The sequence below is a fragment of the Ochotona princeps genome, chromosome 18, assembly GCF_030435755.1.
Source record: "Ochotona princeps isolate mOchPri1 chromosome 18, mOchPri1.hap1, whole genome shotgun sequence".
NCBI classification, from domain to species: domain Eukaryota; kingdom Metazoa; phylum Chordata; class Mammalia; order Lagomorpha; family Ochotonidae; genus Ochotona; species Ochotona princeps.
The window spans coordinates 10,509,850-10,530,303 of NC_080849.1; the positions used below are offsets into that span (position 1 = coordinate 10,509,850).

The 20,454-nt window shown below is 47.4% G+C and overlaps 1 protein-coding gene across 2 annotated transcripts in view; it reads right to left on the reverse strand.

The window, feature by feature from the left end:
• Positions 1 to 2,840: 2,840 nt before the first annotated feature.
• Positions 2,841 to 20,454, reverse strand: part of TNFRSF11A (TNF receptor superfamily member 11a) — a 60,058-nt gene continuing 42,444 nt past the window's right edge. Inside the window, exons 8-10 of one of the 2 annotated variants that reach the window (XM_058676998.1) lie at positions 18,909 to 18,961; positions 15,106 to 15,865; positions 2,841 to 3,235 (exon numbers count right to left, since the gene is read on the reverse strand). In XM_058676998.1, the coding sequence (XP_058532981.1) occupies positions 2,907 to 3,235; positions 15,106 to 15,865; positions 18,909 to 18,961 (1,142 nt within the window). In that variant the 3' untranslated portion in view covers positions 2,841 to 2,906. Of the gene's footprint in view, positions 3,236 to 15,105; positions 15,866 to 17,407; positions 17,547 to 18,908; positions 18,962 to 20,454 lie in introns of those variants that run through there. The other variant, XR_009247078.1, reaches the window with a different exon arrangement.

A 20,454-nucleotide genomic window follows, 5' to 3' on the forward strand; every position in this document is an offset into this window, starting at 1 on the left:
TGTGAGTTATCTCTTGAGAAAATCCAGAAGCAATCAATGAGCCATGCACCAAAACACCCTTTATCTCCTGTCTCCAGGTGTGGGGACTTCCTTCCTCTCTGTTGTGTGGTCCCCAAGATGGACTTGTCTGTCCAAAGATTCCTATATGACATCATCCTCTGTATACCCAAGTTTGTGGGCCTTTTTCTTGGCATTTTTTTTCCTAAAATAATCACAAAGAAATTCTTTTATGTTCAAATATAAGTTTAATGATCTCTTTATCATGTCCCCTAAACAATTCCTCATGATCACTTTATCATTCTGTTTACATTTGTCATGCACATTTCATAACAGGCATACAAGTGCTATACATTTCCCATTGTTTAATTGCCTTTGGATCAATACAGAGTTAGTAAGGATCATGGGGGAAAGAAAATTACCTTTTCCTGAAAACAGACTCTTTTTTTTCAAGATTTATTTTATTTTTATTGCAAAGTCAGATATACAGAGAGGAGAAAAGATAGAAACGAAGATCTTTCGTCTGCTGATTCACTCCCAACCTGCCGCAACAGCCAGAGCTGAGCTGATCCAAACCCAGGAGCCCAGAGCCTCTTCCGGGTCTCCCACATGGGTGCAGGGTCCCAAGTCTTTGAGCCATTCTCGACTGCTTTCCCAGGCGACAGGGAGGGAGCTGGATAAGAAGAGGGACTGGCAGGATTAGAACCAGTGCCATATGGGATCTCAGCTCATGCAAGGTGAGGACTTTAGCGGCTAGGCTACTGCACCGGGGCCAAAACAGACTCTTAACATATCTCTATTACACCTCTGATTCAAGGAGCTCATGTTATTTGAATGCTAGCAGTCCCATCCTTTTGAACTCTCCGGGTAGGGAAGCAAGGGCAACAGCCATAGAAGAAACTTGGGTTTCAGCTATGCTGTCTATTTTGTAAACTCTAACTTTGTTTAATAGATTCTATATCAAAGGGTATAATAGTCTCTTCCATTTTTATAACAACTCTCTGTGGATGGATGTTAACAACAGGGCAGAACAGACGGTAAATTTCTACCAGCAGACCATGCTGGCAATGCAATTGTTTCCTGCAGTTTTTTATGTCAGCTAAGGAGACCCATAAATTACAGAGCAATCTTCTCCTTCTCTATTAAAAATCATAATCCACTACTTCCCACCCCGCATTTCCACAACTGCAACCACGAGGGTTATCAGTGGTCATTCTCTCTGACTGGACATGTATGGCCACTGATGTCTGGAGGGTGACCACTACGAACAGTCTTAGACCCTAGCAGACACACAACATTATTTTGCATTGGTTTAGGTGTTTCAGCTTTTCTGCAGGGTTTGAAAACCAATGCTCATGGGCCCAGCAGCGTGATCTTGCGGCTAAAGGCCTCGCCTTGAACGCCCCGGGATCCCAAATGGGCTGCCAGTTCTAATCCTGGCAGCTCCACTTCCCATCCAGCTCCCTGCTTGTGGTCTGGGAAAGCAGTAGAGGACGGCCCTATGTATTGGGACCCTGTACCCATGTGGGAGACCCGGAAGACGTTCCTGGTTCCCGGCTTTGGATCTGCACAGCACTGGCCATTGCGCTCACTTGGGGAGTGAACCATTGGATGGAAGATCTTCCTCTGTCTCTCCTCCTCTCTGTATATCTGACTTTGTAATAAAAATAAATAAATCTTTAAAAAAAGAAAAGAAAACCAATACTCATAGACCGTGAGAGATAAAACTAACCAGATGACCTCCTCCAGTCCCAAAGCTTCCTCAACAGGTGCACACCAAGAGGAAATGCGCCTTCAGGGTAACTGCTTCTCCTACATTTACAATAGGAGGGTTTGATTTGTAATTTGTAATTTAAAGGCACTTCGACAAAGGCTAAACAAAAGAGTTGCACCTGTCTTTGCCATCCTTCTCCAGAACAAGCAGATGCACAAAGTTGAATTTTCTGCTTTCTACAATCCCCCAAGCACCTTACACTTTGTGCGCAGGCTAGCCCCGTGTTCTATTCGTTCTTTATTCCTCTTCCAGAGAGAGATCGAGAACGAGAAGGCCACACTGCCCAACTCAGGCTTTCAGACTTTCTTCCCAAATACCTTTTGCCTCTGCCAGCGAGGACAAATAAACGATGCAGGCAGACAAGGTACGTACAAACTTAAAAACATTCCGTAGGAAACACACACACAAACACACATGGTTCTCTTTTGTCTTTCATTCAGAAAAATGAAGACACAGAATATTTTTCAGAAAATTACTGTCGCTCCACTCAGTCCTGCCCCTTGCTCCAGGCTTCCCCTAGCTAACCTTCCGCAGAAAGCACGTGCCCCCGGAAGCCGGCACCAGCACACTGCAGGCAGGGGCGCAAAGCTGCGAGGACACGGTCACTTTGAAAGAATTTTTGAGGGGAGGGGAATCTTTCAGTAGGGTGGTTTTTGTTTTTGTTTTTGTTTTGGAGTGAGAAAAAAATAAAAGCAAAAGAGGGAAAAAGTATCAAGACTTATGTTGACATATAAATATAGGGGATGGGACAGAGACACAGCCCTCAACAGAAATCATAAACAATAGAGGATACCGCTCCTGCACTGAGCACGGGGAATGGGACCAGGAGAACAAAACCACAGAAGGAAGTAGAAGAAAAGGCGGGGCCGACGAGAGGGCGTGTACCTGCACTGTGGGTTGACAAAGGCTGTCAGGAACCGGGGAGAGGTCCTAACACCTTTACTTCTGAGGAGAGCAAGGGGGCAGACGATGTCAGCCTCTCCGTGAGTGTATCGGTGCTTGGCAGTGTTGCAGGGGACCGCAGGCCGCTGCTGCCCTAGGCGCGGGGCTGCGAGGGCTCCCTGCAGGTGGAAGACAGGAAGGACCGCCCGCGGGGTGACTCCAGCTTTGGATGCACGGACTCCCAAGGTCCCGCTCAGGCCTCGGCCTGGCCCTGTTCCTGCACCGGCCTTGAGGACTTCTCGGGTCCCGGTGCGCCCTGCTCCTGCAGCCCCGTGCCGCCGGGCCACAGCTCGGGGCCCACGCCCGGCTCCGCAAAGCGCGGGCCGTTGCCGGCGAAGGAGTCGCGGCGCGCCAGGGTCTCCTCCTGCACCGGGCGGCCCACGGGCTCGGCCGCCGCGCCCCCCGGCCCCGGCGCGCCCTCCTGCGAGGTCTGACTGACGTAGACCACGATGATGTCGCCTTTGAAGTTCATCACTTGCCCGCTGGAAATGAACGTGGAGTTACTGTTCCCAGTCACATTTCCTACGGGAGAGGGGGAGAGAACACGCAAAGGTTGAGTCGGCGGTTCCCGGTTTTGGAACTTGGACTTGGGAGAGGACATCCCCAGGGCATCCCGCTCCGCTGTGGGGTGCTGCTTCGGTGGGTGGGGTGCAGCGGGGCCTCCCGCTGAGGTTGAGGGAGGATGAGGACGGAGAAGAATGAGACTCAGGACAGCGAGCCCACCGGGAATGTCGAATCTCGGACAAAACTCTGAGGTGACAAAGCCTGAACCCGACCTCTGAGGCTACCAGGGAAACTCCATGAAGCCCTCAACAGCACTTAAAAAAACAAAACAAAACAACAAGTAACCATATTTTTAAACCCTTGGGAAAATAGGAAAAAAGAATCAGATAACTCAAATGGAAAGATGAATGCTCTGAAGAACGTTTCATCTGGACCTCGAAGGTGGCCCTTTGTCCCTTGGGGGCTGGGTCACTTCCTTGGCGGTGATTGGAAGCAGCTGGCCTTTAATAACGGATCCTTAGAAAACCAAATAGAAAGTTCCAGAAACATCCGCAGATCTGTTACCTCTGGTTATTCTTTCCACTTAGAGATAGACAGAAAGGGCTGGGCCACACACCAAGTGGATTCAGCCACTCCCTGCCACGTGGCCTCACATTCTTTGGCTGGATCCGTAAACATCAAACTGCTCTGCTTCCTCACTTCTTTGCACTGTGACCCAGTGCCACAATGATTTACACATATAAAATGCTGTTTCTGTCACTTCTGCACACCAGGAGATCTTCCCCACACTGGGAAGGCATGTTTGGACGGCTGACTAAGCAGGCCCAAAGGAGAGGTCCCAGAAACCAATGGCCATCTCGAGAAGCCATGGAAACATGATTTGTAGTTGTGGGCAACAAATCAAAGGTCATACAGGGACGTCGGTATATGCTATTTTCCCACGTCAGTTAGCCTGGGGATACAGTGGTGAGGATTTATTTACCTAATAATCCCCAACCGTGAGGAAGGCCAGCTGCCATGTCCTTGTATCAACAGGCCTGAGGTTCTCTGATCCCTCTGCAACAGACCCTAAGTGCTTACAAAGCGGCTTACACACTCTACTCTAGCAAGTTTATGCTTTTATGCTCCTACTAGTTACCAAGTTACTTCTTACATTTTTACCAAACTCCGAAGCAACTACTATGTAAAACAGTCAAATGTATGCATAAAAGGGGGGGATGTTTCTATGAAAACTAAAGTAGATGCTTAGCAAGGACCCAAATAAAAATAAGTTTCTTTAAAAAAATCATACAAAGAGAAAAAATAAAACACCAACTCCCACCTGCTGGCCTGTGTGATTCTGTGAACGGGGACACTGTTAAAACAAGGGCTAAAACAACGAGCAAAATGAACAGTTGAGAAGGACTGTGCTTCTCAAGTCTGGTGAATAGCTGTAACTTCTCGTTCCACACTAAAGCTATGGGAACTGGAAATTAAGATGGTGTGTGAATGTAGAAAGGCCGTGGGAAACTATAAACAGATAATACATGCAGCTTTATACTAAAAAAGAATCCAATGACTATTTTTGAGTTCTGCTGACCTATTACAATAAATGGTAGTTCCTCAGTGGCACAAGGGTGGCAGTGTTTAGGGCTCAGCCAGGCTAGGTTAAATGTTCTGTCAGCATTGCCCATTGTCTTGAAATGCCCAGTAGCTTTTTTTTTTTTTTAAGATTTATTTTTATTGGAAAGGTAGGCTTACAGAGGGAAGGAGACACAGAGAAAGATCTTCCATCTGCTGGCTCATTCCCCAAGTGGCCGCAATGGCCAGAGCTGCACCTATCCAAAGCCAGGAGCCAGAAGCTTCGTCTGGGTTTCATAAGCAGGTACAGGGTCCCAAGGCCTTAGCCGTCCTCCACTGCTTTCCCAGGCCACAAGCAGGGAGCTGGATGGGAAGTGGAGCAGCTGGGCCATAAATCGGCATTCATTTGGCATGTGCACACTGAGGATTTAGCCATCACATTGGGCCCTCCTAGTAGTTCTTGTACCACAAGGATCACACGGCTCCACTTTTCACCAGTTATGCATATTATGTGCTAATTCTGAGGGCTACAGGAAACCCTTAGGAACATAGCTCTGGGGGTTTTCTCTCGTGAATGCTTCTGCCAATCATATTTTTACTACTAATGAACTCAATATTCAATGTTGAATCCAATATTCAGGACAACACCGAGGTGGGGAGGCTAACCACTAGCACTCCTTTTTTTTTTTTTTTGGTATGATTCAATTATTTTTATTTGAAACGGAGAACTATAGAGAATGAGAGATCTTCCATGTATTGGTTCACTCCCCACATAGCCCCAACAGCCATAGCAGAGCCAGTCCGAAGCTGGGAACCAGGAACTTCTTCTAGGTCACCCATGTGAGTAGACTCGGCCCATCCTCTGATCCTTTCCCAAGTCATTAGCAGGGAGCTGGACTGGAAGTGGAGCAGCCAGGAGTTGAACCAGAACTCAAATAGGACTGGCACTACAGGTAGAAGATTAACCTCCTATGCCATGGTGCTGGCCCCCTACTACCCATAACATATAGATCCTAGGGTATATTTGATATATTTTCTGGGCAACTCTGGGCATCAGCTTCCTGGGAGAACTGCCGACTGTCCCTCTGGGTCTACCAACTTCATCAACTCTACCTTCAATGTTGTGATTACAGTTTTCTAGTTTCGGTTTCTTTAACTATGAGTGACTTGCCAAGCACGCCTTAAGTGCAGAATGCTTTTAGAGTTTCATCCCCTCATCTCTCAGAGTTGCATCCTCCTCCTCAACTTTAATAGCAAAAGATTATTTTATCATTTCATTTTTTGAAATATCACAAAACACGGTGATTTTTTTCTTCTTTTTTTTTTTAGAGATTTATTTTTTTATTGGAAAGTCAGATATACAGCAAGGACTTTAGCTGCTAGGCTATCATGCCAGGCCCACACACAGTGGTTTTTAAAAAAAGAATTCATCCTTATCAAGATATTTTTCTTTACTTTTGCCCCCAGCATAATGTCTGAAGCTTCACATTCAACAAATCAGCTCACACACACACAGGATTGGACCCACTCAGGCCAGCCACACACTGGGTGGGAACAGAGGGCCTGTGTGTTCTAGAATGACCTCCTTGTTGTTAGCAATATGCTTGGGATTCAGTTGGCTTCCTTCCCAGAGGGAAAGGTGAGTGTGAGTTACGTAGAGTTAGATGAAGACAGCATCCACTATAAGAGTGATCAAAACACACTCCAGGGGCTGCCATGGTGGTGCAGCATGCTGAGCGTCTGCCTGCAGCACTGGCATCCCATATGGATGATGGTTCTAGTCCTGGCTGCTTTCCTGCTTATGACCTGGGAAAGCAGAGGAAGATGGCTCGAATCCCTTGGCCCCTTTCATCCGTGTGAGATACTTGAAAGAAGCTCCTGGCTCCTGGTTTCAGATTGGCTCAGTTCCAACTATTGTGGTCATTTGGAGAGTGAGCCAGTAGGTGGAAGATCTTTTTCTTGATCTCTCCTTCTTTGTAAGTCTACCTTTTTAATAATAAAAAAAACTTTAAAAAAGAAAAGAAAAAAAGTGGAAAAGAAAAGAAAAATATACTCCAGGGGCTAGTGCTGTGGTTATAACGGGTAAACCTGTGATGCCAGCATCCCATTTGGGCCCTGGTTCAAGTCTTCGCCACTCCACTTCTGATCCAGCTCCCTGCTAAAGGCCCAGGAAAGGATCGGAAGATGGGCTGAGTCCTTGGGTCTCTGAGCCCACAGGGGAGATTCAGAAGAAGCTCCTGGCTTCAGACCAGCCCAGCTCCAGCTGTTGCAGCCATTTGAGCAGTGAACCAGTGGATGGAAGAGTGCTCTGTCTCTCCCTCCTCACTGTCTGTAACTCTGCCTTTTGAATAAATTGATCTTAACAACCAAGAAAGGGAAAGGAAGGAAAGAGATAAGAAAGAAAAAAGGAAATAAAGAAGAAAAGAACAGAACAAAAGAAGAGAAGAGAAAAGGAAAGAAAAGAAAAGAAGAGGAAGGAAGAGCACCCCCCCGACCCAGGGTGTGCGCCCCAGCCAGGTCACCTGCCCTGCAAATGCTGACTCTACACATATGCATTCAAGGTTGACTGCTCATTCTTTTCCTCTCTACTGACTGACAGTGTTTTGTTTCCATGGTTTTCCATGATCTACACTCACTGGATTGTCTCACAGTATCATCAACATCAGTGTGGCCTTCCCATCTCACATGAGCGGAGGTGATTAAGTGGTGACTACAGAGAAGGAGGCACTGATGGCCTGCCTGAGCACAGGAGGTTTTGCAAAAATTCAGGCAGGATGGAGGTTTAGAGCAGGGGCCCAAAGGCCCTTGTCTTGACAAGGTCTTCACTGTGGTATTTTAGAACAAACCACTTAACCACAGTCCAGACCTAGACATCGATTTACTCATTACAACATGAGCATAAACTATGAAGCCATGCTACCCTAGCAGGGTGCAGTTGCATAGAGAAGGCACATCACATGGAACTGTTAAATAAATGAACAGTGCACGGATACCCAGCAGGACAGTGTAAAGACACAGTGAAGAATCAGTGGCGATGCAGGGATGGCACTCCCGTAGACAAAGAGACCGCAGAAAAAGCCAGAACAGCTCTGCCTCTCCATCCCCATCCTGCTGGGGGATCTCAGCCACCTTGAAGGCTACAGGGGCCCTTTCTTCTGGAACTCCAACCAAAGTTTGTTTCTTTTCCTGAAACTCTCAATCCCTCTGACTGCCTTTGGTTAGAATATTTATCTGTGTTACAAGGCAGCACTTGGGCATGGTCTCATTTCTCATTTTGCTAGCCAGCTGGGAGGGGAATGTAGCTCTGGCACAAATCAAGTCTTAAAGATGGCCTTGCCATGTGCTGGTGACACCCACAGCAGGCATATTGGCAAACTGCATGAGCAGATACCTGCTGTGGGGACTCCTTTTCAGGCTGGTTGCCATGCTTTCTATAGTTCACAAATGCCCCTGAAAGGTTAACTTTGCAGTGAGTGCCAAAGAACCCAGGCATGTTATACCACTGTGTGGGGGGGGGCACCTACTGCTTGGGCGCTGGAAAGGGGGCTTTCTAAAAGGGGAGGAAGATTTGGAGCAGGCTCACCCAAGATGCCCTGCAAAAGCCTGAGGCTGAGAAGCATGAAGACAAGCTGCAAACGGACAGAAAACATCTGCCAATGTCACATCTGATAAGAGACGGTTCTCCAAAACATACAAAGAACTCCAAATATTCAGCAGTAAGAAAACAAGCAACCTGATTTTTAAAAATGGACCAAAGATTTTGACAACTCACTGGAGAAGATATACAGTTGGCAACAGGCATCTGCAGGATCTCTATCCTGTACAGCATCACAAGGAGATGCCACAACACACCTGTTAGAGTGGCCAGACGCCAGAACACAGGCACCACCAAATGCGTGGGAGGACATGCAGCACCAGGAGTATTCCTCCATTGCTGGTGTGAAAGCAAAATGGGACAGGCAGCTTGGAAGTCAGCATGGTGGGTTTTGTTTTGTTTAGTTTTAAGATGAATTTGTTTTTTATTGGAAAGGCAGATTTACAGAGTAAAGTGGAGCAGCCGGAACACAAACCAGTGTCCATATGGGATCCAGGCACATGTAAAATGGGAATTTAGCTGCTGAGCCATTGTGCCAGGCCCCAGGGTGGCAATCTTTACAAAACAAAACATACTCTCAATGTGGAATCTGGTAATCCAATGCCTAGGCACTTGCTCAAAGGAGGTGAAAACTGACATCCACACATGAATGTTATTAGCAGCTTTACTCAGAAACACCAAACTTGGATGCAGCCAACAGTCCTCCAGTAGGTAAATGGATTCACCAGCATATCTAGATAATGGAATATTATTTAGCGTGAAGAAATGACTTATCAAGTCACAAAAAGACATGGAAGAAAGCTGATGCCAATGTGGCACTGGTATTGTGGCACAGTGGGTAAAGTTGCCACTTGAAATGCTGGGAATCCACATGAGCCCCGGTTTTAGTTCTGACTGCACCATTTCTGGTCCAGTTCCCTGCTAAAGGCCTGTAAAAGCAGCAGGTCCCTATCATCCATGTGGGAGACCTGAAAGAAGCTTCTGGATCCTGGTCTTAGCCTGACCCAGCCCCATCTGTTGTAGCCACCCGGAGAGTAAACCAGAAGATAGAATCAGTATCTCTCTGTGTCTCTCTCTATCTCTTCCTCTTGATCTCTGTAACTCAAATAAGTAAATAAATCTTAAAAAAAAAAAAAAAGGTTGCCAGTGTGAAATGGCTGTAAACTCTACAATGTTAACCATGTGCCTTCTGAACAGGCAAATCTAGGTAGATAGGAAAAGTGTAAATGGTTGTCAGGTGGCCAGGAGGAAGAGGGATGGATGAATGAATGCGCCGAGCACAGAGGACTGGTAGGACAGTGAAATTATCCTGTAGGATGTATGATGTATGGCACTGTAAATTTGTCCAAACCCATTGGATGTTCAACACAGAGTGGGCCCTAATGTGAGGATTCAGATCCAATGATTGTAACAAGTGCCCCACTCTTTTGAGGGATATACATTTGGTTCAATCTTGCTTTGAACCTAAAATTGTTCTAGAATTAACATTTATATATCTTTTTTTAAATTCATTTTATTTTTATTAGAAAGTCAGATATACAGAGAGAAGGAGAGACAGAGAGGAAGATCTTCCATCCGATGTTTCACTCCCCAAGTAAGCGCAACGTCCGGTGCTATGCCGATCCGAAGCCAGGATCCAGGAACTTCTTCCAGGTCTCCCAAGCGGGTGCAGGCTCCCATGGCTTTGGGCTGTCCTCGACTGCTTTCCCAGGCCACAAGCAGGGAGCTGGATGGGAAGTGGAGCTGCTGGGATTAGAACTGGCGCCCATATGGGATCCCGGGGCGTTCAAGGCGAGGACTTTAGCCTCTAGGCCATGCCGCCTTAAAATTAACATTTATATATCTTAATCTCTGAGATGTTTACATGACTCTTGGTCCCTGGGGCTTCTGGAATTTCAGCAAAATCAGCACTTGTCACTTCCTCTTGCTGGCTCTGCTTAGGCTACCTCTAGGACAGCTTCAGTCCAGGCTATTCCCCTGGCATTTATTTTTGAGTTTATGTTACCTACAAGCACAGACAAGGTTGGAGGCAGCATGTGCAAGATACTTTCCCTACCCAGGGTCACAGATGGTGGCAACAGTAATGTCCACAGACAACTGGCAAAAGGTGGGCAGGGGAGGGTTATTTTGCAGGCTAGGTAACCATGACGTACTGCATGTCTCGTGTGTACAAGCTAGCCACTGCCCCCCACTTTCAAAGAGTCTCCAGTTATCCCAATCCTGTGATTGTCCTTATTCTAGGGCGCTATGCTCCAGTAAAATAGAACTGGTACCTCTTTAATGGGTGTTGACGTTGGTGTAAGATACAAGATTCATAACCAACAGTCACATCATGACTTTGTTGCGTCCCGTTGATGTGATCCTGACCAAGGAGCTTACCCCGTGGGACTGCTGAGGAATTAACAGAAGATATACACACAAAGCCCCTAGCCTGCCCCCCTGGTAACTAACATGTGGAACCTCACTGACAGCCTTCAGGCCATCAGAGCCTGGCAGCTCTCTGGATATCACTCTGTTGCTAGACATGTATTTGAGGCCTACCCAACAGTATGAAGGCCAGAATGACATGAAGGTTTTCATTAAATTAGGAGCTTTAAAGCATTGGATTAGTTGACTTCATATTACCATTGAATTTGATTGAGCTAGAAAAACATTCCAATAACTTGAGGGTATTAAAAATAGCATTAAAGTCAACAGACAACGGGAAAGTGATGTGTCTCATTCTAGTCCGAAGGATGTTTATGCTCTGCTAAGCCCTAGCTTTATCCAGCAGGCTCCAGCAGGCTCCAGGGAATCTGTTGTTCTCCAGCAGAAAGCAGCAGCTAAGTTCTCAGAACACAATCCCTGACAGAATTTACATTTTTAAGTGAGGCAATGCACACTTTTCTTCTCAAAAGCTTTTTATGGTGTTGCAAATGCAGACCCTATAAATATGAAACCATAAGAGCTGTGCAAACAGTACCACCGAATTGTCATGCAGATTTTCTTCTAAGCTAAAAATATACAAAAATACACTCAGACTACTCAAGCTACACATGCTTTCATTTTAACCCACACGCTTCTCACGTGATTCTCCTTTTTATGGAAATCCAAGGATTTGGAAGAGACTGGGTATATGACGATAAGAGAAGCGAAGCAGTGTTTAATAGTTCCAGCCTGAATCATGCTTGAAAATTACTGAGACAGTCTCATGGTCTGAATCCTTCCAAAATGAGCCCTTTTGGTACAGAAGACAGGACTAGCCAAGCAAAGTGTGCAAGGCAAACCTTTCATATCTTCTTAAATGATGCGTTGACTTTTAGCACCAATGAGTGCTGACATTATCACTAAACCATCACATTATAAAATATAAATTTCAATTTGAAGATTCTGGGCCAAAGAACTAATCAGTATCTGCCTTACACTGCCTAGCTAAACGGTGGGGAGCGAACAAAGTGAGAAACGCAGGATTGTGCGTTATTAGGAGAGAGAGGAAAGAAGAGGAGAATTTTGGTGGGAATTTTTTTTTCCAGAGTAGAAATAATTGGTGAAGAATTATCATTTTAATGGATGGGGGAGTAGGGTCACTCAGGCAGGTGTCTTCCTGTACCACCACCTTGACCCCTAGGCGGCTGTCAGGGAGGGTCTAAGCCACTGGAGGAACTGGCTCCCCTCTGCTCTGCCATTTCTTTATCCAGGATGGCAGGTGCAACTAGGATTCTCAAGCCTACTCCAGTTGTCTGGTACCAGTCCTTCCACCTTCTGCCTCTCCCTCAGCTCAGTAGAGCAGACCAAAGGAAGGGAAGGCTGAGAGCCAGCTGAGTAATGAACAGGGAACTGTGGCCTCTTGGATGCATGAAGGAGTATGCAGTACATTTTCACACACCACACTAAGTCACTTGCTGGAAAAGTCAGGGTTGGCAAGGTTATGAAAATTCCTACCAAGAATCGAGCTTAGGCAAGAGGTGTGGGAGCACCTGACTTGGTGAGAAAGTCCCCGAGACATATCATTATGCACAAAAGGCCAGGGCTGGACAGGAAGCGCCTGGAGAAGGGCTCATTCTCAAATGATCCATCCTCTGGCCATTGTCCATTCCTGAACACGGGTCCCTCTTAGTTGTCAGGCTCTCCTGAAGTCCCTGTGGCTCAGTATCAGTTTGATTAAAAAAAAAAAGTGAATATGCAACCAGGATTCACTGAGAACTGCTGTGAGCCTGTAAGCAGACTCCAGCCCAGACCAAATGAGGGTCTTCAGGAGCCAAAAGGAATCATTGGTCAACAACAGATACGTTAATGACGAGCAGCTCTTAGTTCATGGCTATCACAATTCCATGGTGACACCTCTAAATTCCAGGTGAGGCCTTGCACCCAGGGTAACCATTGGGTTTAGTCACGATTTAAGATGGGAATTAAGGCATGGTTATTTAAGACGTTACCCAACAAATGCATTCCGCCTTCACTGGCCTCTGCTTGTAACCTACACTGTGCTTTAAAGGAGCTAGAGCCCTGGCCAAACAAATCCTGCCTGAGCTGGACTGTGTGTTACATGTTTTACCACTCTGCTCTCGGGTGGAGCTGTTTGAAGACACACCCTCACCCCCAAAAGACAAAGGCGACACCTGAAGAGATCCCCACCACTGCCATTTTTCTACAAACCATTTGACTAGGTTGTACGATCAGAAAAACATCTACCAACAAAAAGCTGCAGATCCAATGAAAAGCTACGTCTCTCAAATCCTGGAAGCACAGTGGCTTTCAGGAGTCCAGCTCTGAATTCTTAGCCAAGACCAAGCCTCTTTCATATATTTCCTAGAACATAAATTATGACAGTTTTAGGAAAAGCGTCAAGGATGTGAGAGTGTTATTTTGACCGGCAAGCACAAAGCCTGGCGGGGAAGAGGCAACTGTAGAGGGGACGGCACAGCCTTCAAAACAAGTTTGGCGCTGCTTGTCCTGGGGCGGAAATGAGTCTGGCCCGCTCACTGCTGGCAGCGGAGATGCGTCTCTGGATGTTTCGTGTGGCTAAGCACCAGGCAGGGACAGAAAAAGCAGTGCAAACTTGTTGCAAATTAACACCCCTCAGTTGATGACATATTTTTTATGCCGTTCCTCTGCGCCTAGATGTTTAGTGCCAGAGAGAAATAAAAGATAATGGAAACCAGACCAAGTCACTGTAAAGATTTGGCTTAGGATTTCACAACACTAAAAGACTTTCCTTGTCTGTATACACACACACACACACATACACATACACACTTACACACTCACAGAATTTAAAGTTTGCCAACCATCAACCCTGTTTTTCCAAGAACTGGTGATGACTTTTCATACAGTGGCCAACACCAGTGGGAAACTGGTCTGTTGTGGTAGTGTGACAGGCCTGGTTCTGCCAGGCCTACCTCAGCCCCCACGCCTCCCCGGCCCTTGACCAGAGTTCGGTGTCTCCAGAACCAACAGAAAGCAAACAAACCATTAATCAGACAAAAAATAAAATGGGGGCCCAGCATGTAGGCTCAACTGGCTAATCCTCTACCAGCAGGAACCAGCATCCCATGCAGGTGCCAGTTTGAATCCTGGCTGCTCAATTTCCTGCCTGTGACCTCGGAAAGCAGCAGCTCAAGGCCTTGGGCCCCTGTACCTGTCCAGGAAACCTGGAGGAAGTGCCTGGTTCCTAGGTTCAGATGGGCTCAACTCTGGTCATTGAGGCCATTTCAGGGGTGGACCAGCAGATGGAAGATCTGTCTCTCCCCCTCTCTGTTAATCTGCCTTTCCAATGGAAATAAATAAATCATAAAAAAAGCATAAAGACTGTGAAACACGACAGCACCACGGCTGTATTAAATTACGGCCAGCAACCGCCTGAGCAGGGGGCCAAAGCCTGCAGGCAAAGCACAGACCCAGTTACTGCAGGCCTAGACAACCACAGAGCTGCGACGAGTGCCACTCACAGTCTACATCAAAAGACAGGAGCGAAAACCAGCCCCGGAGAGGGCGGCCTCAAACAGCTACCACGAAGGATTCCGGATTTCGTGAGTCCCCTGAAATGGCACAGCCGGCCGCCAAACATCCCTGGCCCTCCTAGGCCAGAGGAAGCCCTCACTGTTAGCTGACACCGCCGTGCGACTGCATGATAAAACAGATGGCATCTCAGCCTCGTGAAAAACTTGTAATGTGTATAATTGGTAGTTTGTTCACGCTCGCACAGTATTGCAGTTATAAATCTTGGTAATGATGTTCAATGGTAAAATTACCCTTCTGGTTCCATAAATATATTATACGGGGTGGTTAGAAACGGGGCTTCTCATTAAAACATTAAGGGATGGCTTTACTGCATCATTAACATGGCACATAAGCAACGTGGGGTTTGCTATAAATATTAATTAATTAAGGTCTAACCAGGCAATGCTGTTTGTCTTCTGGAAAATCGTCAGAGGGAGAACTAAGAGGGGTCCATCGCTCAAGAGACAAAATCCAGAAACCAGAATGCTCAGGAAAGGCCCTGTCTCAGTCAGGCGTAAGGTCAATGCCAATTTCGTATTTAAGAAGCCTGAACGCCGCCCGGTACAGGGCACCCCAGCAAGCACAAACAGCCCCAGTTGTAGATGACGTCACGTGGCAGGGGGCGCAAGCCGCAGCCCATCCTCCATGGCACAAAACGCTCGGCTAAACCGTCTCCACATCAGACTCCTCTTCCCTGCATGGCCTGTGACGCCATAATGCACCCTGCCATCTGAGAGGCTAGGAAGTCACTTACCGGAAGCAGGTGGCTGGTCCCCGGCAGAGCTCCCGAATCCTGCACCTCCCCTGGCAGAATCAGGAAGCCGCACGTCGGCCCAGTCCTCGGACTGCTCGCCCCCTTCCGACCTGCCGGCTCCTTCTTCGCGGGGCAGGCCCATGCCATAGGCGCACTGGGGCAAGGGTCCGTGTTTGGGGGACTCCGTGAGGGGCTCACCATCCTCCCCAGGAGGGTTCCTGAAGCCCTGGCAGCAGTTTGCCAGGTTGGAGCAGGTCCCGCCCTTCACTTCTGTTTGCAGGTACTTGTCAGGGCTCAGGGGCATCCACTCTGCCCTGCACGGGGGCTGCACCAGCTTGCAGCTGTCTGAGTCCACGGAGCTTTCCGTGCCGGAGAAGCACTGGCTTAGGCTGTCGTTCTCCCCCACCTCCAGGGGCTCAGGAAAAGGCAGCAAGGACTTGCCTCCGGGCTGCGTGAGGAGAAGCAAACCCTCTAGGGGCGGCAGGGACCTGTCCACGTACTCATCTTCCGTGGGGATCTGCCTGAAGGGGTCCCCCTCCGCATCAGTCTCGCTGACCAGGGACAGCACCGTCGCCTCCTGGCCCTGAGCGCATGGACCGCCTCCTGAGAGTGCACCTGCAGAGACGCCGGCGCCTTCTGGGTCACACACATCTTCTGGAAACGGCTTGTCCTCCAGGGTCAGCAGGAAGAAGCCTTCACTGGCCTGGCGTGGGGCAGCTGGCGCTCCGTGAGCGTGGGTGCAGCTGTCGCCGGTGGCCTCCTGCGGATTGAAGGGCGCAGACGGCGGTATTACAATACACTGGGCTACACGCTGCTGAAAATGGTGTTTACTCTCATTATTCCCCCGCGGCAAACACAGACGGGCCATGCACCCAGGGTCCTTGCTTGGAGTTATCTGAAATCTCAGAGTGTGGGAGCACCCAAAAAAATGGAACGTAATTAGAAACAAGAGAAGCCAACTGCATTGCCAGTGAATGGCCTATTCACACCCAGGCAAAAGTAAGAGCTAATCTAAATAACTGCCAAAAACGTATTTAATTGAGAGAGAGAGAGAGAGATCTCCTCCGTAAATGCCCACCATGGCTGGGGCAGAAGCTGGGAGCTCTCCCGGGGGTAAGACATCACCATTGCCTCCCTGGAGTTGCACTAGTATGAAACGAGAGAACCAGAGTTGGAATCAACCCCAGTACCCTGATTTGGAATGTGGGCATCTTAGACTCTAGGTTAAACATTAACCTCCAATTAAATTTTTTCAAAGTTAGTAATTTTTTTTTGTTTGAAAAAAAGAGTTGCAGGGGTCAGGGGTTGCCAAAAGATAAGAGAGCTGAGAGCTCTTACACTCCCTGGTTCACTCCCCAAACGGCCTCATTGGTCAGGGCTAGGCCGGGCTGAAGTCAGAAGCCTGGAACTCCATCCCCGTCTCCCGCAGTGACCCAAGCACCTGGGCCATCTGCTGCTGCTTTCTCAGGCACATTAGCAGGGAGCTGGGTTGCAAGTGGAACTGGACTTGAACCAGCGCCACAACGGGATGCCAGTGTTGTAGGCTGTTCCACAACAATGACTCCCATAAGTTACTTTAAAAAAATAAAAATGGATTTCTTTATTTTTATTGGAAAGGTAGATTTACAAAAAGAAGCGATAGAAAGAGATCTTCCATCCACTGGTTCATTCCCAATTCACTGTAACAGCCAGAGCTGAGCCAATCTGAAGCCAGGAGCCTCCTCCAGATCTCCTATCTGGGTGTAGGGGTCCAAGGACTTGTGCCATTCTCTGCTCTGTTCCCAGGCTACAAGCAGGGAACTGGATAGGAAATGGAGCAGCCAGGACTAGAACTTGCACTCATACGGGATGCTTACACTATAAGGCTGAGGATTAGCCTGTTGAGCTACCATATCAGCCCCTATAAATAACTTTTGAACACCATATTTTGACTCTATGCTATCAATCTAAACACATATTTTTATAAAACAATAAAAACCCAACTATACCCCAAATATTGAACTCTAATTAGCAGTTCTGTTTTGCTGTGATATTTTCATTACTCTGAAACTACAGTCTTGCATTTTACAATTGAACAAATAAGTAACTGTATTGGGAATACTGGGCACCAGTCCTGCATTGCTGGGGAAGATTCAAATGTGGAACAGGGAAGGATGAAACTGACATTAAAGTGCTGGTGTTGGAACTCTGAGCTTGAAACTTACACTTCTCTATGTTTTAGAAAAATTTATTTATTTTTATTGGAAAGTCAAATTTACAGACAGAAGGAGATTCAGAGAAGATCTTCCACCCACTGATTCACTCCCCAATTAGATGCAACAGCTGGAGCTGAGCTGATCCGAAGCCAGGAGCCCAGAGCTTCTTCTGGATCTCCCACATGGGTGCAGGGTCCCAAAGCTTTGGGCCATCCTCTACTGCTTTCCCAGGCCAAAGAATGGGAGCTGGATGGGAAGCATAGCAGCTGGGACACAAACTGATGCCCATATGGGATCCCAGCAGATGCAAGGCTAGGACCTCAGCCACTAGGCTACTGTGCCAGGCCCTATACTTTTCTATTTAAGAAAAGAATGCTGAATGATAAAATGAGAAAAGTAATGAAATATTAATATCAGGTATGGGTTGGGGAACACTATGATATCACTGTTAAATTAATTGATCTACATAAGTGTACTATGGAAATATCTAAGGATATAGAAACACACTATCTCTGTTGACTGTAAAATCATTGAAGAAAAAGAAAATGCAGGGGCTGGCACTGTGGCTCGGTGGCTTTGGTCATGTCTGTAATGCTGGCATCCCATAGAAGCCCTGCGGGCTCGGTGGCTTTGGTCATGTCTGTAATGCTGGCATCCCATAGAAGCCCTGCGTTCAGTTCCAGCCGCTTCATTTGTGATCCAGCTCTCTGCTGATGCACCTGGGGAAACAGCAGAGGTGATGGTCCGAGCGTCTGGTCCCTGCCATGGAGTTTTGGGATCCCGCACCTGTACCAGCCCCAGCCATCTAGGCCATTTGGAAGTGGACCTGGAGACGGAAGACATGTCTGTCTTTCTTCTCCTCCCCTAATTTTGCTTCTCAAATAAATTTTAAAATGTCATTTTTACAGAGAGAAAGAGCGATTCTTTCATCTGTTGCTTCATTACCTACAACAGCTGGAGCAGGGCTGATCTGAAGCTAGGAACTTCTGGATCTGCCCCATGCACGCATGCAGGGGGCCCAAGGCCTTGAGGTATCTGCCCCTTCCTTCCCAGGCACTTCAGCAGGGAGCTAGCTTGGAGGCGGAATAGCATAGAATAGAACCAATAACCATATGGAATATCATTTTACCCACTATGCCACAGCATCAGTTCCATATAAAGAAGTCATTAAAAAACAAAAAATAAAATCATATTATTTGAACATAAAGAAAAAGTACATATTTACATACAGAGTAAATAAAGTAATGTATATATCTGATAGATGTGACTATAGAACATATGGAAGTTTCTGTACTATTCTCCCTGTTCTTCTATAACTTTGAAATGTTGTCAGAATAAAAAACAAAAGAAGCACAGCATCAGGGAAGTTGCAGCTCCTCGGATTCTGTGTTAGACAACGAAGACCGCAGCGTGTACACAGAGAGCAGGGAAGCAGAAGGAAATACAGAGAAAGCAGGAGTTGCGAGTGAGCAGCGACTTGGGCCTGGAGGCCTGACCCTGCAGGTGCACATGTCCCCTGGACAGTGGGGCTCCACCCTTGACCAATGACAGCAATAACAGCCTAACAGCTGGAAGGGTTAAGGAGAAACTAAAGACTTTGAATTTTACCTTATTTCCACTCAGGCGCCCACAAGCCTCATTGACCCAGTGCCACAAGTTAGCTAGAAAAACAAAGCAAGAAGGGTGTATGTTACTATTGCTGGCTTCTTTGTTCTTAACTAAGTTTTATTGAATATTTTTTTCAGGTTCATAGCGCGATGTTATAAATACGAACAGTAAAACGGTTACTACAGTGGAGACAATTAACACATCTATCATTTCACAGTTACCCATCTTTTTCATTTTTTTCCAAGAACAGCTAAAATGTACTCATTTAACAAAAAACACCTGCATATCACTCAGTAATTTTAACTTCAGACTCCTTTGGCCAAGGAATCTGCCACTTTCTGTACTTTGCTCTACATCTCCTTGATGGCTGCCCCTCTGTGTAACTAGTTATTCTCTAGCTTTCTAGAACTGACTTTTTAACTTCATGTTTTTAAAGATTCCACATATAAACGAGACTGTGCAATATTTTCCTTTCTGTGTCAGGCCCACGATGACTGACCACGATGCTGTCAGTTCAATGTGATCTTTAAGCACAGTCCCCTGGAAGTAGTTAAGTGAAGAACTGTAGGGGTGGAAGTTGTCCAAAAGAAGCCACTTGCTTTCAAGACTAGGAAGGTGCCTTGCTCCGGTCGCATACAGAGCTTCTGGTTCCCTGGAGGGCAAAGCATCAAGTCCAGGTGGGGCTGTCAGAGCTAGAGTTCTGGAGTCTGCGCAGGACGGACTAAGCCGCAGGACAGAGATGATGTGCCTTAGAGAGCAGAAGGCAAATGCGTGCTGACGTCAGGCGGAAGCTCTACAGCCCAGTGCCTGGCTGGGTTGCAGCAGCCCCGACCTTTCCTGGACCTACGGCCCAGTGCCTGGCTGGGTTGCAGCAGCCCCGACCTTTCCTGGACCTATGGCCCAGTGCCTGGCTGGGTTGCAGCAGCCCCAGACCTTTCCTGGACCTATGGCCCAGTGCCTGGCTGGGTTGCAGCAGCCCCGACCTTTCCTGGATCTACGGCCCAGTGCCTGGCTGGGTTGCAGCAGCCCCAGACCTTTCCTGGACCTACGGCCCAGTGCCTGGCTGGGTTGCAGCAGCCCCGACCTTTCCTGGACCTACGGCCCAGTGCCTGGCTGGGTTGCAGCAGCCCCAGACCTTTCCTGGACCTATGGCCCAGTGCCTGGCTGGGTTGCAGCAGCCCCAGACCTTTCCTGGACCTATGGCCCAGTGCCTGGCTGGGTTGCAGCAGCCCCAGACCTTTCCCGGACCTACGGCTGTTCACAGAAGACTGTGTGTTCTGTAGCACAGGTGAAGTACCTCTCCCTTCACTTTTATCAAATGGAAGTAATGAAATCTAAAAAGTCAACTCTGAACTTTAAAAAAAAAATTCTATGAATCGATATCATGTGAAGATAAAATTGTTCCCTAGCTCTAATGAACATTAACATTGTGCTCACCCTGAAGACTGAAGTGCGGAGCTGTCAGTGTTCCGTAGAAGGGTCATCAGAGTCCCTGACAGTGGCTAACAGTGTTGCACAGCTGCTGGCACTGAGCGGTGCCAGGCAT